Source organism: Labrus mixtus, chromosome 13 (genome assembly GCF_963584025.1).
Source record: "Labrus mixtus chromosome 13, fLabMix1.1, whole genome shotgun sequence".
NCBI classification, from domain to species: Eukaryota; Metazoa; Chordata; class Actinopteri; order Labriformes; family Labridae; genus Labrus; species Labrus mixtus.
The window spans coordinates 2,275,989-2,302,775 of NC_083624.1; the positions used below are offsets into that span (position 1 = coordinate 2,275,989).

At 41.3% G+C, this 26,787-nt stretch overlaps 1 protein-coding gene across 1 annotated transcript; it reads right to left on the minus strand.

Moving 5' to 3' along the window:
• Window positions 1–1,693: 1,693 nt before the first annotated feature.
• fhip1b (FHF complex subunit HOOK interacting protein 1B) lies at window positions 1,694–26,211 on the minus strand. Its single transcript, XM_061053123.1, has 12 exons — window positions 26,105–26,211; window positions 22,819–23,297; window positions 18,635–19,039; window positions 17,192–17,422; window positions 13,561–13,806; window positions 12,258–12,425; window positions 11,735–11,814; window positions 11,207–11,376; window positions 9,713–11,107; window positions 8,304–8,482; window positions 7,761–7,923; window positions 1,694–6,994 (listed from the first exon to the last, which is right to left on the minus strand). The coding sequence occupies exons 2-12, from the start codon at window positions 22,945–22,947 to the stop codon at window positions 6,687–6,689; spliced, it is 3,474 nt and encodes a 1,157-aa protein (XP_060909106.1). The 5' UTR covers window positions 22,948–23,297; window positions 26,105–26,211; the 3' UTR covers window positions 1,694–6,686.
• Window positions 26,212–26,787: the final 576 nt, after the last annotated feature.

Here is a 26,787-nt window from a genome sequence, read left to right on the forward strand (position 1 = left end):
CCTCCTACCTCTGTTTTTGTGCTGGGCCCCCTCTCTCGTTGGCTGTTGCTCGGAGACCGCCAAGCCGACTCCAGTTTCCTCTGTATGCAAACTCAGAGAGTGCACCCAAGACTGATATGTTATAATAAACAGTCAGAGTGGAGAGCTCATTTATTAATAACACACACTACACAGGCTAATGCCTGAGGAAAAACACACACTTGTTTATGTTGTGTAATAAACCGATGAACTTTTTACACAGATGTGCTGTGTGTGATATGAAGAGTTACTTTGCAATCTACGTTTCTAGGGTCAGTTAGCATGTTGTCTTTGTGTTTTACACGTGCTTTATGCAGCCTATTTATGTGAGCTTTTGGTGGCTATGGCTGAAATTACTGTTTAATTATACAGTATTATGATAAAGTTAAAATAACATTGAACCATCTGACTTTTTTAAGCTCAAAGTCAGCCAGCTAATGTTCAGGTTTTAGTGCCTGCAACATAAGAAGTTGTGTTTAAAATTGTTGTTCACCTTTCTGTTACACTTTTTTTGTTGTTGTGTGTGTGTGTGTGCTTTTTTTGAAGAGTCAGGACAGTGGGTGGAGTTGGAAATTGGGAAGAGTGAGAGTGGGGAACAACATGGGGGCAAGGAACCACTGGTGGGACTGATTTAGGGCCGTCACTATTTTCTTTGTGTAAGAATATGTTTTATTGAGAATAAACCTATAAAAACAAATAAAGTGCCTGAAAAGCTCCAACTGTTGATAAATATTACCAATCAATCTTAGAGTTTTCTTAATCATTTCACTTCTCACAATGTAAGAAAATAGTTTTTAATAAAAAAAAGTGCCATCACAGTTTTGCTAAATCTTTTTAAGATATGTCGATTTGTGCAAACCCCAAATATAAATCAACTCAGGAAGATAGAATCGCAAAAAAAGAACCAAATCCTTCTGCTATGGGTTGGAATATTTGGCACTTTCTTTTGTGTTTCATTCATTTTTTACACAGGTTTCTATCTGTAAATCACGACTTTAGAGGATGCTGCTCTATCAGCTTTGGTTTGTGGTTGCCTAGACACAGCTGCAATCGTCACTGCCTACTTCTTCACTAATGGAAGATGAGGACAAGAGGGAAACATATGATTAATTTACCACCACACTCTCATTGCCATCATCATTACATTGCTTAGTTCATGTTCGGCTATATTTAACTGAGCCCAATCCCCTATAGAGTTGCACTCCACTGGTCCATCTGCATGCCAGTCCCTAGAAGACGGTGTCAGTATTATAAGCAAATTCTTGACCTTGGCAAAGACAATCCTTTCTCTAACGGGTCTTATTGTTTTTTTCCAGGACGTGAAAACATTTAAACATGATGTTCTGAAAGTTTCAAATAGAGATACTACTAGGGCTAAAAAATGTGATATGGAAATATATCATTATGTGCTCCTGTAAAGCTGTGACGACAGATTCAAAAACATTTGACCTATGGTGCAGCTCACAATAACAACACAGCCATAGCTCTGGGATTCAAATATTTGAATGTATTTCTAGGATTTCTGAGGACCTTAAAGTTAGGGTCCTTGTGCCTCTGTTGTTATTCTCAACAATTAAGAACAGCTGTTGTAGTGAAAGTCCCCCTGAATAAATGATGTTTGTGCAGGATTCAGATCAATACAGGTAACAAAGAAATGACACCAGGACACGTGAGATATTGCTAGGCAAAGAATTTATAAATTAATAAAAACATTCCCTTTGTAGTGTTCTTCTGACAGCTTTTCCCACTTTGTATTTCTGCCCATTTTTCTAATGATTTCAAAATATAGAAAAATATTTCTGACGACATTCATCATTCCATAACTTCTAGCATGATTTTTCATTCGGTCTCTCGTTGGTTATATCACACACCTCTGCATTTGTCTTCAACCCGCCGCTTTTTACAGTATTTACACGTGAATGCAGTCAACATCACTTTTCAGCCTCTAACAGGGGGGTGGGGGGGGAGGGGGGGCGAAACCAGAGCATGATTTGCATAGATCACAGGGGAGAAATCAGTCAGGGAGGGAGAGAAGTCAAAGCTTAAAAAGTGAAATCTTTTTTTTTTTTTTTTTTTTACATCCTGTGACAAAGAAATAGAAATCAACACATGTTGTAAATCAATTTCACCCATGGCACTACGACACGTGTTACAGATTCACACGTGAAAACAAACTCCCTGCAAAACAGCTGAAAGCATTCTTAAAAACTACATAGCGTGAACTGATTAGAATAATAGAAATGGCAACTAAAACGTGAGGGAAAAAAATAAAGTGGAAGCCTCGTTTGGCACACATCGTGTTCTGATGTAAGAGATCTATTTATTTGACCAACATTTACGCTGGCTGGCAGTGGAGGAGCCAATCGAAACCCAAATCATCCCGATTGAAATGAAGTGACAGGTGAACACTTTGGCATGCTGTTTGCACTTTCTTTCTGTTCAACACTAACAAGCACAAACACAGAAACTGAAAAGATAACATGCTCTGGATTTAGACCGACATAAACAACAGTGAGATTCAAAAGACGTCAAAGAATCTGTTTTACAATTTGACACAAGAGCTGTAGTGTTCAAGAACGTTGAAAAAAAAAAAAAGAAAAAAGAAATCTGTGACATAAGGAATAGAAACTTTTTTTTAAGCTTTGGGTATACAAAACATCTTTGTCAGTTAAATCAAGATTTTGTCAAGTTCTGAGTTGAGCTGAGGTGACACAAGGAAGCAGAGACAGCCTCGGCTGACATTTTGAGGTGTTAACTCTTCATAGATATACATTTAACGATTTTGTTTTTGAAAGACAAAATTGTTTTGGTTTCGTTTGTTTCTTTGCAGTAAAAAGGTTTTGGATGACCGTTTTTCAGATTTCCACTGATGAAGAAACTAGGGCCTGACCGATTTGAGATTTTTTGGGTTGATGTCGATAAATCACAGCGATAAATCGGCCAATATCTTTCTTTGATCTATGTTCGATCTTTAGAGATACATAGATATAGATATACACGTTTATTCCTTAAAATGCAGTCATCCAACACTTATGAAAAAGATATACAGTATAACGTAGACAGGATGGTAACTAACTGCGCACGTACTGTACGTGCATCTCTACTTGACACTCTGGAGCGTGATGATGCTTGTTGTAATCCATACAGCGCCCTCTGCTGGCGAAGGAGAACTGCTAGTGTAATACAATGAAACTCAAATGAAATGCTTTTTGACCGGTGAATAAATCTAGTAATCTCGGTGCACATGTGCGATAAAATAAGCCGATACCGATAGTCACTTGATATGCTGATATCGGCTGATATTATCGGCTGGCCGATTAATCGGTTGGGCTCTAGAAGAAACAGCAGTAAAGATAAGTCTGAGTCATGTTAGTTGCTGTAACAAAACACTGATGTGAATGTGAAGAATTGACATCAGTGTTCAGTGATCCACAATCTCACAAGCTCTACTGATGTAATAACAGTTGGAGGGCTGACTCGTCTACCAGCAGAGGAAGACGTTTGCTGCCTTTTATTTGTGTTATGAAGTATGAAAACAACTTCAAACAGCTCAGTAAGAAGCAGGCAGGCTAGATAAAAGCTGTCAAAACTCCCTGCTTTATTTCTCTGTGTGTTTTAAAATAACAAATAAAAGAAGCTCTGCTAAATATCTGATAACTCACGGACGTTACTTGGTTGGAAAGACACCCCTATCCCTAAGTTTACCTTATCAATGTCTCTTTATTCTAAGAAATGAAATGTGTAAAAATACAAATGACAAAGAAAGCAGTGAACAATGACTGCGGGATGTGTAGGCAGGTGTAAACGGGCTCACATCAGAAACATTTTCAGTCTCAGACAAATGACAACAATTTTTTTTTTTTTTTAACTTGGTGCTAAATCTGAGTAACACACTCTGCTCTGTCCAATGACATCGTTTAAAGGATTGCTCTGGCTTACAAATGCATCGTGATTAATCCGGAGATTGTTTTAGAAACTTCTTTTTTCTTATATTTGGCCATGTGACTCTTACAGCATTTGTGTAACATTCGGCATTGGCACATTATTTTTTTTTGGGGGGGGGGGGGTGTTATTTGAAAGCACTTCAGTGTGTGAAAGTGCCTCATGAATACAGTCAGACAGCGTTCAGACTGTGACTGTGTCTTAAACAGAGACAATCGATGTTTCAGGTATCATCATCGAGAGAGAGAGAGATTGTCTTTGGTGTTGAAGAATTCAAAAAAACAACATAACTGGCTGAAACCGCTTTGATACTCTAACTTACAAACTTACAGAACTTAGAGGCTGAACATTAACCATCATGCTGAAAAATCTCAACCACAACGGTTTATAAAAATAGCGTATTTAAAAAGAAAAAAACCACAATCTTGAGTGTAAACGTTGAAGAACCTGCAGTGGAGTGAAAACCCTCTCTTGGCCTTTCTTTCTCTGTGCACAGGAGACATTCATCTTGTAACACACTGATGTACAGCAGGCTGAGGCGAAGAGATGGACGGACTGACGGCAGTCGGTAAAAACTCTGACACATTTCTCCACCAATTTGATTCGCTTGGAGAAAACATTCAGCATGGAGCGTGTCTGCAGGCGTAGGGATAACTCACTAAAAACCTACTGCATGGGAGGGATTTCAAGGTCACCCTAAAACCCAAGAAAGCTTATTCTACAATATTTATTATTCATTTCTTATAAACCTGTCCTTAATGTGCATGCAGAGACTCTTACATAGCTTTAAAAAACTATTTGGGTGTCACATACTGTGTCTATAAATTCAATAGAAAAGGGATTTACAGATGTAATGAAGTTCTACATTTACAAACACAATGACTGCGCCTATGGCTTTGACTGGCTGAGGCAGCCTCAACTTTTTAAGAAAAATGTCCAAAAAAGATGAATCTTTCAAAGATTAAGACTTTGCAGGATGGTAGTCGCTTTTAACAGTTCATCTCCTGCCAAAAGTCGAGGGAGAGAATGGCGAGTATGTGCAGAAAACCGAGGTGGCTTTTACATTACAGTCTTACAGTTAATTATTTATTTTACAGTTTCCTAAATTCTGAAAGATTGTTACCAAGTTCATCTCATCATTTCCCTGGAGGAGTTAAAGAAACAATGTAAGAAAAAGATAAAGAAATGACTGCAGGTAAATTTAGGAATAACCGTCTTATCAAAGGAAAGAAAACTAACAAGCATCAATTCAAACTCTTTCAAGGTCTAAGGAGAATCCTCGCTTGGCTAAAAGCTTTTAACACTGTGTGGCTGCGACTTCACTCAACCTCAGACACAAGAAAATAAATTAATTATTGATCACACAACACTGGCACTGACCTCCCCTCCTCACATACACATTTACACTTGGTACCTAACGATGAAATGAAGAGTTGGTAGCAGTTACAGAACTTGAAATTTATATTGAAAAAAAAAAAAAAGGGGGAGTTAGTGTTAAAAATAGCAGCTTGTTTAGTTCCAAGATGAACTGTTGTGTGTTCAGTTTGGCTCGTCTCACTCAGAAGAGACATCCTGCAGCGAACACAAATAAAAACGTCAAAAGTTGAAATGGAGTTCGCTCTTAAGAGCTTTACTGTTAGCTCACAAACAAAAACACCTTTTAAAGAAGTCAGTGAATGCCTCATGAGGTCTTTAAAAAAACTGTCAGTTCAGAAAATGGAAATTGTTCCTACGCTTCCCTTCTTGCTTTTTTTCCCGAGCACACTCTGGGGTCTTTAAAGAAAAGACTGAATGACACACGGAAGGTATGAAATGTAAAAGCATTGCTGCCTTTTCAAACCCTGCTGCCTCTTTTGAAGCTACAGGTGGATTCCTGATGGCCCGGAAAGTTAACATCACCTCGATGTCATTCACTCAAATAATCTCAAACACAAACAAACACACACACACACACACACCGGCTCCCACATGTTGCTGATATGTCTCGAAAATGGTGCAAATGCAAAAGAAAAACACATTAAAGGGTTAATGGCATCAATGATCTGAAGATTTCCAGTATTTTGTGTTGGCCTTGCTAATTTTCAGAAAAAAGAAAGTGGCACTGACTCACTTTTGTTTCCAGTTTTCCTTTTTTTTTTTTTTTTTTTTTGCAGCAGTGCAGCCTTTTAGAGGTTACATTTTATGGTTTTTCTGTGAGCACTTATTTTGGCTGGTCCGAGGAGAAAAAGCTCCGTGATGAAAGCTATGATGAAGCTTTCAATGTTTTCCTGCTAAACATTTTTTGTTTTTTGGTGTCATCATTTTCTTTGAAGACAGAACCTTCTTTTCCTCTGTGCTGCCTTTCAAATGAAAAGATGAGAGTGTCAACTAGCACCAGTATGTGCACCTATTTCTATTACCTGTGGCTTCACTGCGTCACAGAATACCATGGCATGGTATGTGTATATACAAGCTCCAACATCTCAAACATTAACTGAGATTTTCTGTGTATAGAATGGAAATATAATACATGATATGCACAGTATCGTGTACGTTTACAGGGGAGGAAAATGCGTCCAGTCTTATAGGTATCCTATAATGATTTTGGTAGAAAAATGTTTTCCTCTTGCTGTTTGTCGTTACAGTGACAGAGTGCTCCAGTCTTTCAGTCTCTAGTGATGAGACACTCCTGTAGGACTCGTTTGAAAATAAAGTCTGCTGAGAGCTCTATGTAAGGAGTTTACCGTCTATTCCTCCGCCTCCTGGCTCTGAGGGAAAGGCAGACTGACGGCGTGCTCTTGAGCCAGGGCGGCGAGCTCCTTCAGGAACTCACAGAAGATGACGGCACAGTAGACGGCGTTCTTCACCCGCAGAGCCTCGGCCTGCTTCTCCAGTGACGTCCCGCCGCCTCCACCGCCCCGGAACAGAGCGCTGTGCAGTGACTGGCCGCCGTCTCGGACGTGTGCGAGGGCCAGCTGAGCTGCGTGTCTAGCCCGGGTCGGGCTGTTTGTGTGACGGAGTATCAGGTCTCCGAGGGATGGCTTACGACTTTTCACTGGAAGAATACATAAAGTTTACAGGAAAATACCATTAACAAGGACATGTGACTAAACATTCATCAATAAAGACCTTAAAAAACCCTGAGGAGGACCTTAAAAAGTAACAAAAACTTTGATCCTTTCTACTTACTTTCCACCTCAGTGTGTAAGACATTTAGAACCACACTTGACACATCTTGATTTTAATATTTTAAACACATTTTTTAAATCATGAGGTGCAATAAATTCTACATCTTAGACTCGCCCGTTGATTGGTGAGTTGTTTTTGAAATGGCACTCCTTTTTTGAAGGATTATTCCCTGGATTTGGCAAAAAGGGAAAAAAACAAATACATCACTGTGTGATCTTTCTTTCTCTCTCTCTCTCTCTCTCAGCTTGTAGTTGTTTTTTCACTGTAGCCTACTTGTACATTTTTTTTATGTAAAAAAAGTCCACCCCCCTTAATTTGTAGAAAGACACTCAAAACAAATCAAGAAATATAAAAAGATACATAGATCATGGCTTTTATTGAGATAAAAAAGGAGAGGAAAGACCAGGCTGACAGATGGACTGTCTGATTTTACAATAACATATTTAACTGCTTTCTTTGTGTTTGAATAATTCAGTTACGTTTAAGGAACATAAAATCAGATTCTCTCTCAGTTACACAAGCCAGCTTGAAGGAAAAACTCCCCTCTGACTTTTCCAAGTGTGTCTGATTTGAAACTCAGACACAAACACAAACAAACTCTGTGTCAGTGCAGGCTGTGTTTCCGTGCTCACCGAGTGAATCAGAGCGCCGCAGGGTCGGAACTCCTGCAAGCGTGTCGGACCAGTCCACTTTGCCTCTGGCCACCAGGTACTGCTGGGCTTTCTTCAGCATGGCGGGGAAGTCCTCGTGGGAGGCTGCAAATGCCTCGATACGGTTCTTCACAGAACCTAGAACCTAGAGGGGTGAGCGGGGGAAACGTTTAAGGAGGAGGGATTGACCTTAAAAAAATAAAAAATACTGGGTCAGAACTTTTTTTTATCTGATGACTCCGGTTCATCAGACATGGAGGGTAAACAGGCCTGACTCTCCAAAGAAGAACCCCTTTTTTATTTTGAAAGTATCAGGTACTTCCTTGGAGAGGCCACGGGGTCATGAACATTTAGGACCTTTACTTCCTTTCTATCATAAATGTGTTCAGTGTGTGTGTCACTAATGAAACTGAGGTGGTTTCTATTTTCTGTCCAGAATATGGACAGAAAATATGGATGTGTGACTGCGGAGGAACCTTAAATTTTGGCCAACACATGTAACATGTTTCTTATTGTGCTGTGTACCTGGATCAGTGACTTGACACTGGGCTGGAAGACCATGTTGGTGTTGAGCAGGAAGGATCGGAGGAGCGGCTGAGGATAGCAGGCCAGCTGAGCCACGATGCCCGTCAGCAGGATGTTGACGTACAGAGAGTTTTGGAGCATATTCTCCAGCTTGGCAAACAGAACCACCATGAAAGGACCTGTACGGAGAAAGACTGATGAATCACTAAGTGGAAACATATAACACACAATTATAGCTCAGCTGCATGTGAACAAACAGGGAGAAAACTGAGAGGAGTCTCTGACAGCCTTTGATAAAAATGACTGATGTGTCGTTCAGGCTGTCGGACTGAAAGGAAGGCAGCAGCATGGAGCTTTAACAGCTAGAAAAGGTGAAATGGGGACAATGCATTTCACCACCTCTTTCAGTGCTGCCACTGTGGAGTGACAAGCTCTTATTATCCTCAATGACTTCGGTACTTTGACTTGCAGAGAAAATGTTGTATAAAAAAGTTTTGCCTGCTCTATAAGAAGAAGAAAAAGTGTTCATTTTCTGCTGCGAGAAATCTTATTCAAGTACAGTCGAAGCATGAAGCTGGTACTTGGACATCTGTGTTAAATGCTGCTTAATCATTCTTCAAAAAACAACAGTGTGAAAGAATCTGCTGGAGCCAGCACACTATGCACTTCAATTACAGGTTAATATGGGCTTAGAGAGGGAAGAAGTGTGAACTGAAGGCATTAGCAGCTATTACTGATCCTTAAAAAGACGACTAACAATTCCTCTGTTCAGACAAGCATTTTAGTAGCTTGAGTTACTGCATGTTTTCATCTTCCTTTGTCTGTTTGTCTTTTTAATGTAGTTTTCTCTCCGAATATATATATATCTTATAATTTACAATTTCAAGTTACTGATTTTATTTGATCTGAAAAAGCTTTTGTTTCTGATGTCTGTAAAAGGTTAGTGTCCACCTAGCACAGCACCAGCGTCTTTTTTCAACTGTTTCAAAGAGCAGCAGCGGACGGCCGTGTGGAGAAAAAGCGCAGCGCGAAGCCTGTTTTTTTTTTTTCTTTCATATCACGGACAGACAGATTTGGCCTGAATATAATAAATGGTTCTTAACCAATAGCAACTGTTTTAAGAAGTTACAACAGATCTCCTGTTTGCCAAGACGGAGAACACAGTCAGAGAGTCGTGGTCAAAAACTCAGCTGATTTTATTTCACCTGAGAAATTTGTCCTCAAAAATCTTAAATTGGTCACCTGAAGGTAAAAACAAGAATTCTAATCTAATTTTATAGAACTGGTTTAGAAACTTTAGCTCTAATAAAAAAGAAACTTTTCCTCAACTGAATCCTTCCCTTTGTAATTTTTTATCCAGCAATCAGTTAGACTGATGCACAGGGTGACATCAACGATGTGAGTCTCACCTGTGTACGGCTGAGGTGCAGGCTGATTCAGAGGTCTTGCAGGACTACACAGGCCCACCATAGAAACTTCTCCCTTTACGTCTCCTGTGAGCTTCACCTCCAGCGCTGTGGACAGCTGCTGCTCCTCTTCCTGCCGCTCAGCAGACAGCGACTCTCTGGCAGTTTCCTCCTTCTGGCGGACCCCTCTGCTGCGCTCCTTCACGCGGTCCTCCAGCTCGCTCAGCTCCTGTGTGAAGGCCTCGATGCTGATGCCCTGACCGTTGGAGTCTCCTGGCAGGTGTGGCCCCCCTGGTGCCTGCTCCAGCAGCTCCTTGATTAAACTCTCTACAGACTGTTGTGTCTGGTTGGCTTCTGGAAGATCTGAGGATGCACTGTGTGGGTTTGAGGTGTCGCTGGTCGGCAGTTTGGTGTCAGACGGTTGCTGAGTGACGGAGATCTGAGAGGCGATCTGGTTAGAGCAAAGAGATTTAGCATCACTGATGTCATTGTTGCTAAACATGGACTGAGTGAGAGCCGTGCAGCTTTGGGAGGGACAGGTGACGAGGGATCCATTTTGATTTGCATTTTCATCCAAATACTGCTGCTCCCCTAAATCTCTTTTCACTTTCTTTACCTCCAGACCTCTGTCCTGATTGTCTGAGCAGCCGTCAACCGACCCAATTGTCCCGTTATACATGGCCTGGTAACTAACAGTAATGGCAGACGTCGGAATGTGAGTAGCTGGGGACGAGGAGGGATGGGAGGTCGATAAAGATGCACCTGAAGACGTGGAGGGGACGAGGTGAGGTACAGGCTTTGGCAGCAGCTCCTCTCTCTGCAGGCTGCGTTTCTTAGAGCGAGGTGTGAGGCTGATGCAGTTGTTTTTGCAGATCGTGACGTCCCACTCTCCGCTGTCCCGCTCCGAGCTACTCCACTCAGATCGCGCCGCAGCAACGATGGCTGCCCTCTGCTGGCCTGGAGGGGTGTTACTGCTCCCTCCCTGCTGGAAGGAGAAATGCTCAGGGAACACAGCCATGGAAGGGTTGGAGGTAGGGGGTGGTGGGGGTGTAGGGACTGTGTTTGGGGAGGGGTTTTCTCCATCATAAGGTGCCGACCAATTACGACATGCCCAGGAGCAAAGCTCGATGCCCCGCCGGGCGTCTCTGAGGTACTCCAAGTAGCCTGAATCCCAGTCCAGACCCTCTATATGAGGAGGCTGATGGTGCATTGGACTGTCAGGGGAGAGAGGGCGGGAGCCTGAAGGCCCTGACTGCAGCGCCTCCATGCTAGTGGGGCTAGAGGAACCCCCTCCTCCTATTCCACTTCCAATGCTCTGTTGGCGGATGAAGAAGGACAAGCGGGACGGGGTGCTGGGTCTGGGTGGGGCTGGAGCCTCTGTGCTGGGACTGTTCAGTACTATTGGATGAAGAAATACAAAAACAATTGTTATTATGTCTTATGGTCCTTATTATAAACTGTTTTGTTTTTTTCTACAGGTGTCTGATTGTTGCTCACCTTTACCCCAGAATGGATTATCCTCATCCCGCTCCGCAGAGGGTGCTGCATTGAACCGGCAGCACTCTGGGATCAGCGACAGGAACTTATCTGCTGACTTTCCGTATATGTCAGACTCCCTGATAGCTCGACGCTGACTCAGCATTACATGGGTGCAGGGCAGTAGATACCTGGGAGAAAAGCACAGCCAAATGCACACAAATCATCACATTATTGTTATCTTTTTTTATTCACATTTTACACATTGATCCCAACTTTTTAGTGTTTGGGGTTATATATACCACATAATCTTTGGCAACGTTGACTTTTTAAGTTTGCAGTGAAATGGTAGCTTGTTTAACTTTCAAACATTGTTAAAGAAGATGAAACTGTAAGACAGAGTTTTAATTTGGAAGTATGAAGGTGTAGTTACTTTTGTGACTCAAAGATTAACCTTCAGTTGAATGACCATGTCTAGAGAAATATGTTTGATTTGCATATTAAATGAGTCCATCAGCACTTTGGAGGACAAGCTGAGTGCAGACATACCTGAGAACGAGCTGAAGCATGATGTCTTCACAGTTCAGGGAGAGAAGAGTCCTGAAGAGGCTCAGTGATACCATACAGAGCTGCAAAGCACACAAAGGAAAGGAAGCCATTATCCAACAAGATAAGGAATAAGACATACAAATGTGATCGATTAAAAATAGATATCATTTTTGGAGATATGTGAAAATGTGTGTTTAGTGGTTGTACTGTAACTGAAAGAAAAACTGTTTTCTTTTCCAGCTGAAATCTTTACTGTTTTAAGTTTTTATTTGTGAAAAGACTTAAAGACTGAAATGTATTAATTTGAGGAGATTTAAGAATATGTACATACATTTTTCTGTGTATTAAATTACACATAGATGCAGAGATGTTGACATTCACTTTGCATGTTTGTTCTAATAAAAACAGACACATGCAATCAGTTCTTGCTCTCCGCCCACGCACCGCCCACACTACAGAGTTTATATAAGGCCTTGAGTCCTCGATCACATAGACACATAAACATATAGTTTGTTTTATATACCCTTGAGTTGCTGCTGATGCGTGTCAGCAGTGTGTCCAGGATGGTGTCGTTGTCGTGGCGATGCAGCAGGATGAAGCGCAGGAAGGTTTTGAGGAGGGAAGTGTCTGACACGCTGCGCAGGAAGAGATCCAGATAGGCGGTGCTGGCGATCATTTCGTCCACTGAGGACTACATGCACACACACAAACAAAAACATTAAAACTATTTGTATTAGAAGACCAGACTAGGGCAGTAAGACAGCTGTCCTGTGAGTAATATGTATGGTAAAAAAAACAGACAATGAGATAATTTGTTTAATATTGTGAAACCACTTTTGTTTCACCCACACCCACTGAGTCATCTTGGGAAGAATCAAAGTTCAACAAATGAGTCCACTTAAATATTTAAAGTCTCCTGCTAAATCAAATTCAAACATGAATTCCATGTAATGCCTTCCAGTAAGTCAGAACTAAATTTCCATCTGAGACAAAAATTATGGTCTGCCTGATCCTGTTTTACTTACAGTTTACTCAAATCACAAAAACAAACTAGAAATCTGCCTCGCTGTCGTATTCGCCGGCCAACCACGGAGGAGCAGTTTACCTGCACCGTGAGTCTCCTGCAGAATGGCAGATAGCTTTGGCCAGAATGTGGAATTTATTTGTGTATTTCTGAATGACTAATAAAAAGAGAACATCCTCAAACATCCTTTGTTTCTCTGCAAAGCATGTCATTGTCATTTGACCTTTTCTGTGACGGCAAAAACAAACAGGTACAACATCCATTTTAACTTAGTCCAAACAGAAAATAAAATAAAAAAACAGATGAAAAAAAAAAATCCCTCCGCATCTCAGGTATGATTGATATCATATTCAAATTATGCGTTTTTGAGGATATTGTGCTAAAATCTGGAGATTTGGCCAAAAACATATTTTAAGAGATCTCAATGACCCTTCTACCTTTGCCCTCAAAATTGTAATCTGCCATAGAATCTAATCATTAAAATAGGAGGAAATTATTTATCAAATTTCCCTCTGGGATTATTAAAGTATTTCTGATTCTGATTCTGAAATGACGGATAGACAACCAGTCAACATGATGCATATGGAAAAGGCTGCCGCTGGTGAAGAGGCAAAGCACATATACTGTATATACTTCACCATATACTACCCAATGGGTCTGATCATGCCAAGAGTTTGTGTTGCTCATAGTTTGCTAAATAAGTCCTTCTGAGTTGTTTTCTAATAAAAAAAAATGTTCCAATGTATACTGGAAAAAGGAGGTGTAACTGCGGTCTTGTGTCGGCCGCCAATCCTCTTCCTACCTTGTGCAGTGCCGGGCCCATGACCGGGACAAGGAAGCCGTTGTGGAGGTAGTCCAGTAGCTGCGAGCGCACTAGGGGATGAGCCACCTGCACCACAGCGTTGCAGAACTCCAGGGAGTTCATAAACAACACGAGTGACGACACACCCATCCAGTCCTCCCGCCGCAGGGCGTGCCAGTCGTCTCCCCGAACCTCAATCTTCCTCGGCAGAGAGGAGTAGAGGGCGCTGAGGCCCGTTGCCAGCACCTGAGGAGGGGAGAAAGGCTTCAGGTGAGACGGCTGATTTAACAACAACCTGCAGATCAAAAGGTGACTGACATGCTGGAGTGGTCAGGTGTATTTCAGTGAACAAGTTTTCTAAATTTTCAGAGATAAATCACTGTTTTTTTTATGTTTGTATAAAAAAGAGAGTTGATACAATAAATTATTTGTTGCCGACTTGATAGACCGATATGGCCTTCATACATGTGTGGTGGAGGCTGTCTGCAGAGACCCTGTCCTCTGACTGTATTTTGATGTTTTGGTTTATTTTGGTTGACTCAGGGTGTTTCTGGGCGGGGGGGGCTGGTGGGTTCCCCGAGCCAATGACAGGCTAGTTTAGGTGTGGATACAATTCAGCAATTAGACACGATTTAAACCAGCAAATATGCCAGACGAGGATGTAGCAGCAAATAAGAGAAAATATACTCATAGTGAGTGGATGAAGCTCGTTCCAAAACAAGGATGAACCTTGTGTTGGCTTTTACCCGCAATGCAGAATTGGTCGGCTTTGTGTTCGACAGGCAGGTGCAAAAGTTGCATCTGTAACTTAGATGACAGATCCTAATGTGTAAAGATACAGACAACAACTCTCAGCCTAACCTTTCCCTTTTCAGTCCCGGAGGTAGCATGTTTATCTTGTATATAATTCTTGGTAGTGTTCAATTGTACCATGACTGTAACACATTGTGTTTTCATTACACAATCAAGGGACTTAACAGATATGTACAAACGCTCACTTAACTGTTGCAGTCTACAGAAAAAAAGGGATTATCTAAAAAACTAAGTATGTGGAGACAAATGGATGAAAAGTGCTCATTTTGAGAGGAGGTAAAAGCCCTCATGCCACTCAGTATTTTGACAACAGCTGCTTGCATATATGACATCATATTTAACTGAGAATATGTGCTGCAGAAATCAGGAGTAAGTGACCCACATGTATGCAAAAACCTTATTTATCAAAATGTTCCAAGCACTGAAAAAATTGAAGATGGCAGTAAAAAGCCTCCAGTAAGAAGGTGCTACAGTTGTTGAGGAATCTAATGCTACATTCATACAGGCACTGATGATAATAATATGCAAGAAAATATTTAGTCTCAGACGGAGAAGAGCATTGATGCCACCTCCGCTGGTCCTTCTCGTCTGTAAGTAGGTCAGACTGAGGCTGCTGGAAGGAGGACGAGCAGAAAATAGCTGAGCCGGCTCTTCAACACCGAAGTGAAGCGGCAGGGCGGAGAGATAACGGTCCGAACGTTTGAAAGGTGAAGTGCTGCACGGTAGCAGTAAATCGTGACCAGATTAAGAACAATGATCCTGCTGTGCAAGAATGTACTCACACCTTCTCCTCACACTGAGTCACTATTCAAATAAAATACAGGTGGTGAAAACACCGGTAGATAGCAGAACTGTTCTTTAATAACACCCTGTGGCTGCTGATAGAAACAACAACAACACAGGCAGCAACAACTCATTTCTACCTGTGTAATGTGAATTTTCTGGTTGCAATATACTTTTTTACTGCGCAATATAAATGATGTCCTGAATGTATGTTTTGCTTTGTGTGGATGGTTGAATGTCAAATGTGCAAGTTGATGCATTTTGTCATTTCATTTGACATTGTAGGACAAGAAAGCCTTTCTGGATGTGAGGGCGATCTGCCTGAAACATCCGTCACCCCATAACTCCTCATTTCCGTCAGCGCCAAGGTTTTGCTCCGTCTGATAGCGCGCGGCCTGCCCCACTGGGTTCTTTTCTGGAACGTGAGCGCAGCCATGAGTAGCTGTGCACACATCACAGGAAAACTACAAGATCACGCGGGAATAATGAGAAAAACGTGCAGCATGTTGTTTTGTCTTTATGAGGTAGATGTGTTGTTCGTTTGGTGCCTGTTTTGATACGATACGTATACGATCCTGAGTCCGTATATAGTGTTTTATTTTGAAATTGACCGGACGCTCTGTGCGTTACCTTGTTTGACTTCCTGTCCGGGTCATTCTATTCTGTCCAGTTTGACGCGTGCCTGCAGCGCACTCAGTCGAAAATAGACTAGCAGCGTATTTTAAATGGAGCAGAGCGTAGTGGCTCTGCTGGCACACTCCAGGGACGGACCGCCGTGCTCGCTGTGGAAACGCAATCTTTGACTAGAGTGGCAGCAAACGGCGGCGTAGCGCGGTATGCGCGGAGTATGAGGATATTGGGAGTTAGGGTTTATTCAGCTGATCTTGCTGACTAGGCGGGTCCCAGAGGACGACCATCAACCGGTACACCAGTAGCTGAGCTCCCCTGCTAACCTCCAAACAAGCTCAAGAAAGCCTTTTTACCTCACAGTTTTTCTCAGAAATATTTGAATCATTTACCATTAATCTAAAATGAGCTTTTTCGTTATTGAAATTATCATTTTTAAGAGATGTGATTGGTTTTCATGCACATACTATCTTTGAGGCACCTAGCACTCTGGTTCATCACGTGGGTAAGTTTCAGTTACATTTGTTGATTTGTCATCCCAGTACTTTCTGACATTTAGTGGGCTGAGGTAGTTATTTTTTAACATATTTACAGGAAACTCTCTTAAGTTGAGTCACATCTGAATGGATGTAGATAAGAATGCATGTTCTGTCAGAGTGCATCGTCATGTCCTTCCCCTTCATCAGAATGAGACATAAACACCTCTACTTCTTTAAAGCAGTGTCTGTCACATCATTGAATAGAAAAGTCATATTAATGTGAATATAATGCTGTTGGCTTTTCTGTGAGAGATTACATTCCCTCAAGTAGTGTAGTTAGATGTATTATGCTTCAGTTTGAATGGACATATTAATAAGAGCTCAGGATGCTGAGCTGGAAGTGATCTCTGCCCTTCTTTGTTGTCGTGACTTAAAAACAGCGGAATAAATTCATGCTTGATCGGAGTTCTGATGTTCTGCCTCACTGGCTTTGATTAGAGCCAGATTTAGTCGTGATGGGTTTGGCTATCAGCAACATGCTGTGAGACCGTCGATGTGCATGTGAGAGAGAAAGCAACACACACGCAAAAAAGGCAAAAGCAAATAAGAACAAGGCTGAAAATAATGTAGTGATAATATCTAAGAAGTGTTGAATTAAACTCCACAGCACAAAGTGGAGGGGCATTTCTTTCAAAATGTTCTCAAATAAAAGAACAGCCCTGAAGGAAACCATTATGAATCTTCAACGGCTTATCAAACGGCTTAAATTGTCTTGAAATCAAACGTTGGTGGTTTATTGTTGGATTAAAGCTTGTTTAGTTTAGATTAAAAAATATAATACATGTCTAAATGTAGCGACAAGTGTCACTAGAGATGCTTATACTACTTTTCATGACAACATAGACTCACTCATGAGCACCATTTCTCACCGGGCAGAAGTAGGAGTTCTCAGCGATGTAACGGGCCACGGCCTCGTTGCTAGCTGACGTGGCCATGACCAGCAGAAGTGCATCTCGGGCTTGCTGTCCGATGGCTCCGTCCCGGTGGATGAACGGCACGAGGAGGGAGAAAATCAGCAGGTTGGTGGAGCCCTGCTGAGCCGGTGCCGCACGGAACAACATCTCCAGAACCACAGGCTGCCGGGCCATGGACACGCAGACCTGGTGGGGTTTACAGCAAAACATATACCAGTTAGCATTCCTTTGTAGGTCATAGGTGTCCTAAGTAGAACGGAAAACTGGGGCTGCACATAGGGCTGGGAAATATATCCAGTTTTTAAAATATATTTTCAAACAAGATTTAGGGACAAAATCTAAGAAGTCATATCAAGATAACCCAAACCAAGATCACTTTAAAAATAAAGAAGAAGACTGCACTAAAATCATCACACATTGTGTGTAGGTGGTGATTTTAATCAGGATCATGCCAGTTTCACAAGTGAGATTTAGCAAACTGTTGGCACGTACAGATGTAAAAACAACTGTTATCATTCATGCCCGTTGGGTCATCTCATGTGTGCAAATGCACAGTATTCAGCTTTAGAGGGACGATGTTTGAGGTGTCCAGTTTTCTTAATTATGACAGAGAGCTGAGAAGGAATCAAGAGGAAAAACCTTCCATGGCAACTTTTCTAATTGGTTAGAGATACAAGCCCGTTATGATTTAAAAAAAAATAAAATAATAAGTAATACTTTCTCCTAAATTTAGCCTCATCTCAAGTCTCATGATTGACATTTATTATTAAAGAAAACCATATGGTAAGTTGTACAGACATATGACAGTTGAGCCCAATTAAAGTAATTTGGCTGTTACATCTGCTCATTTGAAGTTAAAGCCATTCCCGTCTGGCTGTTAAAGGAGTTGGTTGGTTTGGAAGTGAAATAAAAATGTGAGGCTTTCAAACAGTTTGCCTTGAAGTGGCTTCTTTATATTCTCAAAATATTATTTCAGAGACACGCTTTATCTTTCCTAAATGACATGCAAACAGTAAAATGAGACGTGTTTTATAACTCAGTTCAACAGATGTTTAGTGCTCATGGAAAATTCAAAACCAATCCAACATCTTGTTCAAATATAGCATTTTACTTTCCCGTTGCCTTCATGCACATTACAACTAAATAGATAACCTTCCTTCCTTTGCTGAAAGCAAAAGCTGTAAGAGTGTTCTGGAGTTGCCTAGCAACAAGGCTCAAATCACAGTATACTCCAGGCAACATGTGTTCCTGTCTGATGGTCAATACTAAAACAAATATTAGGTTTCGTCTTGTTCTCGGATTGAAAATAAATTCAGCAAATTAAGCTCAAAAGTTTTCTGTAGACTGGAGGTGTTCTTCTGCACATGAAAGAAGCTTATCGATACAAGGTAGACGTACCTGATTGAGCAGCAGCACCAGGCTGTTCTCCAGGCCTGAGGGACAACCAAGTTCTGGATCAGCACAAGCTCCCAGCAGCCTCAGCAGGGGGTGGAGGACCGCCGTGTGCTGTAGCAAAGGCTGCTGGGACTGGCCGATGAGCATCTCAAACAGCTTGAGCAGCGCCCCCTGGCTGTCTGGGTCCAGGCCGCGGCGGAGGTGCCACTGAACCAGGCACTCAAGAATGTTCTCGGTGACCACCAGCTCCAGGATGGGGCCCATGAGTGACACGCTGGCGCTGCTGTCTGAGCTTTCAGCGGGCCGTTCCTCGGCCAGCAGACACAACATCTGGTCCGTGTGATTCCTCACCGCCGTAAGGTCGTCGCTGGAGGATGAAGGCTCGGGCTGCTCCAACACCCAAGACACCTGAATAAGAAGCCATTCTTTAGTACTAATACTTCTGCCTTCTGTTAGGAGATTTAAAGAAACAGAAGTGTGAACTCTAACACAGTCAGTCAGTTTCAGTCCTGTTCTGAAATCAGTTTGCAAAATCGGGCATTAGACTTCATAATTCATTGATCAGGTCTTTTAGGGCGTTTTGACATTATGCACGATTGCTCCCCCCTCCCCTCTCCCCCAAGGTCTACGTTCACATTAGCAACATTGTTTTGTGCCCAGCTCTATTTTCACATTAAGCCATTTGATTTAGGTGTTCAAAATGTGATGGTGAAATTTTCTCCCTCACCCCCTAAAACAGTTCCCAGTACTTTCTCTATTAACATTTTGACAAAATATTTATAATGAGGGGGGGATTTAGAGACATCTAAGTTGCAGCCATTCAATGCTGCAGCTGTGAGGTTTGACTTAAAAAAGTGATGATGAAAATGTCTGTCTGTGGGTCTGTCTGCATTGACAGATAACCGAACGAGGAAAGGAAACGGAAAAAGGTTTCACAACGCTTATCGAGTGGTCTACCAGTCAGCGTGACTTCCGCAGCGATGATTTGCAGATCTGTGAGCAGCTTGTGCTGATAAGAGATGTGCTTCATGAAGTGTGAGATAAATGTTTGCGCTGAAGATCAGAGCCCAGTCAAGAAAAATTAAAGAAGTTGCCAGGAAACACATTTGGTGATTGTTGCACAATTTGGATTGTTTTTTTCTTTTCACACTAGTTTGACCACAACCACTTGAGACAGTTGACATGTATTTGGCTATCCTCCACTTTCACAGTATGAAAACAGTGGATTCATAAAGTAAAGAAAATAATAAATAAAGAAAATCTTGTTCTAGTTTCCCGTGACCAAAACACAAGCATGTGAGGTAAAAGGCACGTCTCTGCATGGAAGAGTAATGTTTACAGGTGTAAGAAAATACTGATACAGTTAAGTATTTTATGTTATTATTGTGTTTTGTGGCTCTAGATTCTTAAAAAAACAAAAAAAACAACATTTCTACTGTGTTTAAAAATAACATTTTAACAGCACATTATTGTGGCGGCAGCAGCTCAGTCCGTAGGGGCTTGCTTTGGGAAAATATGTAAGTAGTGCTGCCCAGACGAGGGGTTCCCTTGAGCAAGGCAGAGAAACCCCAACAGCTCTGGAGAGCTCCCCTGTGGAGCAGTGTGTAGCAGCCCCACTCTGACATATCTCCACTAATGCATGTCCACAGGTCCTGATTGAGCATGTGTGTAGTTCAGGCCTGTGTGTGAGAAGCGTATCTCTCAATAAGAGACCCATAATTTCCCCTCGGGATTAATAAAGTTCTTCTTACTTCCTATGTCCTGATTGCTCGAACTGCTTTGTAACGGGGACTGTAATAAATACAACCAACCTCACTTTTCCTGTCATAAATGTTTTCACTCAGATTTGCTACAAATAGATGTGTTTTCATATTGTCACATTGCCATGAATTTACTTTAAGAAATGGTGAAATCTGCCTCTTCTTACTGTCTAGATATACATTACAATACACTGAATCATAAGTCCTGTGTCATGATGCGTATTGTATTATTAGATGCTTGCCAACACACTTCTTGTTGATGTGTTGCGTTTCTGTTGACCCTCTGTGTCTACGACTACAGAGAGAAGCTAATGGACCTCGATGATAAACGTCCATAAGACAGAGTAGGCTTTCACGACCTACACACCCTGAGAGCCTGATCATTAAGCAGCACTCAGATCTCTTCTGCTGCCTCTGAGGATATTCAGCAGTCAGTATTTGGCACGGATCTGTTACCTTTCAACTGTTCAGCCAGTGATTGGACACAAGCCAGTCACCATGATACACTACACTGACTGAATACACTTATCAATACTGGTACAGCCAAGTGAATGTGTGAACATTCACACTTGGTGTCGGATAGATAATCATTCACTGAAACAGAGAAAGAGCCTTAAAAGTCTAACTGGTCTCACAATCATTAATTGTTGACCAAAAGTGAACATCTAGTGTCTCTGTGCTGTTCAACATAATAAGAGATATTTAAAATAACATCCCTTACAAATCATACTGATAGTTCATGGTTCTGATTGTATTTAAATAATCATCTAATAGAATCACTTATATTATATGATTTTAAAAACAGTACATTTGGACAGGAGGTTGGATTAAACAAGGATCTTTAAAGGTTTCTTTTTGGGCTTTGTATGCCTTTACTTCAGAGACAGGCTACAGTCAGACATCGGGGGGGGGGGGGGGGGGGGGGGAGAGAGAGAGAGAGAGAGAGAGAGAGAGAGAGAGAGAGAGAGAGAGAGAGAGAGAGAGAGAGAGAGAGAGAGAGAGAGAGAGAGGGGAATGACATGCGGGAAAGGAGCCACAGGTCGGACTTGAACGTCAGCTGCCCACATGGGGGTCACGCACTAATTAATAGGCTACTGGCGCCCCAAACAAAGATTTTAAAGGAGATCTGTGAATTATCACCTTTTTTGTGACAGTTCTCTGGGAATAAATAATGTCAGTGGCTCTTCAAAACAATAGAATATTTTTTATGTACATGTCTAAGCAGGTGAAATTAAGTTATTTAGCCTTAATTTTGTTAAGCAAAAATGCACCGTTTAAAGTCTGATGATCTGGGGTGCCGGTGTCGTAGTGGTAGTGGTTGGAGCGCACGCCCCATGTACAGAGGCTGTAGTCCTCCAGCCTGGATTCAAGTCCGACATGTGGCTCCTTTCCTGCATGTCATTCTCCACTCTCTCTCTCTCCCCAATTTCTGACTCTATTCACTGTCCTATCCCTCAAATAAAGGCCAAAAAAAAGCCCAAAAAAGAAAATCTTAAAAAAAAAAAAAAAAAAAAGTCTCCTGAACTAGCAGTGAGCAGGTGCACTGACAAACAAAAAAAACAAGACATCACTAAAAAGAAGTATCCAAGTGAGGCTGGTAGATGTGGGTTTATATCATTTCTTATACAGTTTCTGGACATTTATTTTCCATACCATCAGGAGCTAATACTATCCATGTCTCTTTGTTCAAACATGACTGAGTTATGACTCAGAGAAAAAGGACTGGGAAGTGGACAACTCTCCCTGAAGAGTTGAGCCTGACAGTTTGCAATCCTGTTGAACAGGCTGTCTGTTTTGTTGTAACCTGAGTCATAGTTTTGCTCTTTTCGTGATATTTTTTGAACACTTTCAAAGTATCGGTGGCCACAGATTTGGAGCAAAGCAGTAGAGTAATGCAAGCAGTGAAACATTAACATTATCATTTATAGTGACAGGTGAACACACTGTGTTGTCAGAACTTTCAAATAAGCAGTTTAGATAGTATGGTAGGGCTAAGGCCTTGATAAAAAAAACAACTGTTGTAATGACCGGTGTTTTGCCAAGTGCAACTCATGGTAAAGAAGATAAAACAGAGATGTTGTTAATCCAAACCCATTTTCATGTATGAACTCCTGGAAATGTCTAGAGAATTTAAGGTAGACTGCTCCTGAAATCCTCCTGAGTTGGTTGTTCACACATGCACCTCACAGCAGGAGACTATCCCTGTGAGACGGGAGAGTTGGGAGTCTCTGGAGGCAAGACATTACATTTAACGAATGACATGGAAGTGGCGGACAAAGCAACAGAGTCCGCTATACGATTCTATTATCAGAAATGTTGTCTTTAAATCAATGCGATATGTGGTTGGAAACATCTACAACAACAAAAGAGTGAACTGGTGTACAGAAAACGAGGTAATGAGGCAGTTTCATTACGTCTCCAGCTCACCTGTCTCCAGTGGTTCTCAAACACCATGAGGCAGGTCTCCGGGTCAGCAGTGCAGGGGCTGGAGGGGGCGGCGCTCAGGCCGGACCGACTCCCAGGTCCCCGGGGGTTTAACCTGCTCAGCCAGCTCATACTGGACCCGGTGAGAGGCAGGCAGGTAACAAGAGCTCAGAGAGAGGTCCAGTAAAAAATAAAGTCAGAGAATAAGAAGGCAAGAGAAGGTAAGAAAAGGAAAAGCTAGAATAGGAGGGAGAGGATGGGGAAGAAACAGGGGAGAGAGGGGGGAGGAGGGAAAGTGAGTCCAAAGAGAGAGGAGGAGGGATGGAGGTTTGCTGTAGTCGGGCTGTCACTTCCAATCAGGGCACATCCAGGAAAAGTGCACTGCTGCTTCAGAATCCGTGCGACCCGGTCCTCCCTTCAAACCCTGTCATCCAGTCTGAAGCCAACACCACTCCATAGCCAGTCAGGAGAGGCCCTTTGTGCTGTAGAAGCACAAGAAACACAACAATCACCATGTAAGCCTAAATGTATGTTTACAATAAAGCACCTTTTTACAACATCCCAAATAAGGCTGCATAATAGCAAAAAAGTCTGAATTCATTATAATGAATTACTTCAGCGTGCGTACCTTTTACCCATTTGATGGAAGCCTTCACAATATTATGATGAAGTCGGATGAAGCTAAGGCTGGTTATCTGCTAACCTAAGATTAACTGGTGCCAATTTAGAGGTAGAAATTAAGAGGCAACATGTTGTAAACACAGGTGTTGTGTGTAAAACATGAAGAACAGCAGATAGACATATATCCCATTTCATATAGTTATTGCAATGTTATCACACATTGCATATTTTTGCATTTTTGCTTATTTTGCAGGCCTTCATTCAAACAATGTTTGCACATCTATTAAAACACATTCAGTTATTTTATTTTTCTGTAAGTCCTTTAGTATAGCTCTGAAAGAGTAATGAATCAGCTTTTGTCTTCAGCCGGTCACACACTAGGCCTTTTAACACCAAATATTAAACTGATCTGAATCTGGATTAGTCCCAGCTCGTGCATTGTATTACACTTTGCTTCAAGTCTCCAAACTTATCAGGCACTAATTCAGTATTTTAAATAACCAGACGAGATTTCCTGACTGAACTGAAAACGTGTCCAAAAAATAAAGATAATTTTTAAGTACATTGAAGCATAAAAATGAAAGACAGAAAGAACGCTATTCCCATGGACATGCCAGCTCTATCATTTACAACCGAACCCCTTTTAATGGACCCTTATATGCAGAAAATAAGACAGCTATCTTTGTCTGTTCTGTTTAATCTTCCAGTAACTCTCCCACCCTATATCCTCCAGAAACCCCCATTCATTCAGAAATATATAATTTGTGATGAAGCGTGTTTCTTTTAGTGTTTTCCCAAACAAACAAAAGTCCCTCAGCGCCCACAGTATATTGTTACCAGGGAAACCGATCTGTTCTTTTCTGTAAAGACTACAGCCATCCGCCTTCTGCTTACCATGAGAGGAGCTGTGTGTCCTGTCATATGGAGGCAACTTTCTACTTTTATCGTCAGCCATGTTAGTTACTCACTTCCTTCAATGAAACCTTTAATTGAACATCTGATATGGCTTATGTTCTCTGCATCATGGAATTATTGTTCATATCAAAAAGTGCCTGTGCTGTTCTCTTGATCCACTTTCTTCTACATGACCTCATCTAAGTGCTCTAATAATTTATGTAATAGAAAACATCTCAACTGTTTGATTACATGAATTTAAGTAATGGATTATTGTCTGTTTTTTGCAATAGCTGGATATTCTTAAAAGTGTGTAATGAACATAGACTGTAAATAAACACGGACATAGTCTCAGTGACGTCACTCATTGGTTTTTGAAGCCCATCAGAGGTGCTCGCCATATTGGAAATGCTGTCTCAAGCCAACTTTTGGGCAATCTAGTAACATGCACAGAGCTTATTCCTCCTGACAAAGAGCTACAACGTACCCACTCATCGGTCAGGTCAGCCACTCCTCTGATTATGAATAACTCTTACTTCAATGTTTCATAAAATCAAAACATCAGTTGTATTAAAAAAAATCCCCCCTTGTACAATGTGTGCCAATAAAGAAATGAGCTGTTTAGAAAAAAAAGTCCTTTATCTTAACCAGTTCTGTTAAGATGTTTATTTCTACTTTAAAAAATGGGCAATTTTTGAACGGGTGGGCACTTCTGTGGCTTTTGCAGCCAGCCTCAAGTGGACACTTGAGGAACTGCATGTTTCCACTTTGTAAGAAAGAAACTTGTTTCTTATACTAAGGTAAGAAACATAGGATGTGCTGTCGAAAACGTGTGTGAAACCCTCTATACTAAATATAACTCAATGATGCACTTCTTCTGTGTTGGGCTATTACATCTTGATATTTCCAAAAATATCTGCCAGAGGTTATATAGTGCAGCTGCTCTACAGTGAGGATTATTTGCAAAGTAGCGAACAGATGGATCATCTGTTGAGAAGTGGATTATGTTGAATGAATGAACTTAGACTCAAAACAAAAAACTGTTTGTGAATCAAGCTGACAGATGCCGCTGTTTCCTGTCAGGGAGCGAACTCCAACTTTTTAAGATGTTCCTTTCAAGCCAACAGGCCTATTTGATACTTAAAAGATTGATTTGTATGTGTGCATTCCTTTTAAGATCAACCCCATACCTCAAGATTAGCTTTCTGATAAAGAAAGTCACCATGATGACAACCTTTTTAAAGTCAAAATGATTCATTAATGGATCTTAATTGCTTCCTTTGTCTCCTGAGTGTTTTTAAAAAAAGAACCTTTCATAACAGCAGAGCTCAAAGTGCTAATGAGTTGACTGCCACACTGTTATAAAGGAGTTAGAGATTTTACAAGCAGCTTACAAGTGTTTTTGATATTATTTGTGGCAACATGATGTGGACTGAGTTCACATGACTTGGACTGGGGTCAGACTCGAGTAAGAGATTTGATTACTCCTAGCACGACTTCACTAAATCAATAAGGCTCCATGCTTTTATTTATTGAATTTCTCATACAACAGCTGGATCCGTTTCTGCACACAAACAGCACTGAAAAGGCCGTTCAAATGTATGATTCACACTTTTAAATGAATCACCAGCCACCAGGAGTTGAGTCAAAGTTAATGACACTCACTAAATGACATGTTCACAGAAAAAGAAACTCAACCTACAGAGTCGAAACAGATATTTAAAGAAAAATGACACTGAAAATAAAATGGTTGGAAATATAGTCAGTCATTTACCGTCAATGCAGTTATCTTAAATGCAGGTCAGCTATTCGGCTTCAGCGTTCAGGACAAAGCTTTTTGATCAGCTGATACAAAGTACACAACCATGTAAGTTTAAAATGGTGTTTCCATGTCGCACACACTGCATCATAAAAAACTCCCATAAAGTACAAAGTTCAACTACAGATTCCACCAATGGGATAAAACTCTTAAAGACAAGGGAGTCAAAGGTTTGTCAAAGGTTAAACGCGCAAAAACTGAGAAATCTAAAGGCAAATGTATTCTCTCTTTAAGTTCAGACGGACTGAAAGTACAGAAAAAGCTTCCAAAGTTTCCAGGACTAATTCACAGCCATGCCTGATCCCCGCAGGAACAGTCCAGGTGTACACAGGTGTAGAAAGGGGCAGCGGTCCAATGACTCTGAAAACTTTACTGCCCTTTACATTCCTCACATTTCTGTCCCCTTCTAATTACTGTTACTGATCACCTCTGTTACCGAGTTCTGTGACAGATAAAAGCACATACGGACCCCCACCGCCTTTATCAACTGGTACATGCTAACATAATTTCCTGTAGAGTATTTTTGTACTAACAAATACTTCCGGGCTGAAACCACAACCTCTAAATATCAAAAAGGCAAGGAAATGTAAAAAAGTGAAGCTTCAATTGTTGATCATTCAGTTGGGACTACTCAATTA

Bases quoted from the DNA above. Each gene is read 5' to 3' on its own strand.
- fhip1b (XM_061053123.1), bottom strand. From the start codon at position 22,947: ATGAGCTGGCTGAGCAGGTTAAACCCCCGGGGACCTGGGAGTCGGTCC. The intron at 17,423-18,634 runs GTACGTCTACCT...AAACCCCACCAG, and splicing joins TGGTGCTGCTGCTCAATCAG to GTCTGCGTGTCCATGGCCCG. The intron at 13,807-17,191 runs GTGAGAAATGGT...TCCCCTCCTCAG, and splicing joins AGAACTCCTACTTCTGCCCG to GTGCTGGCAACGGGCCTCAG.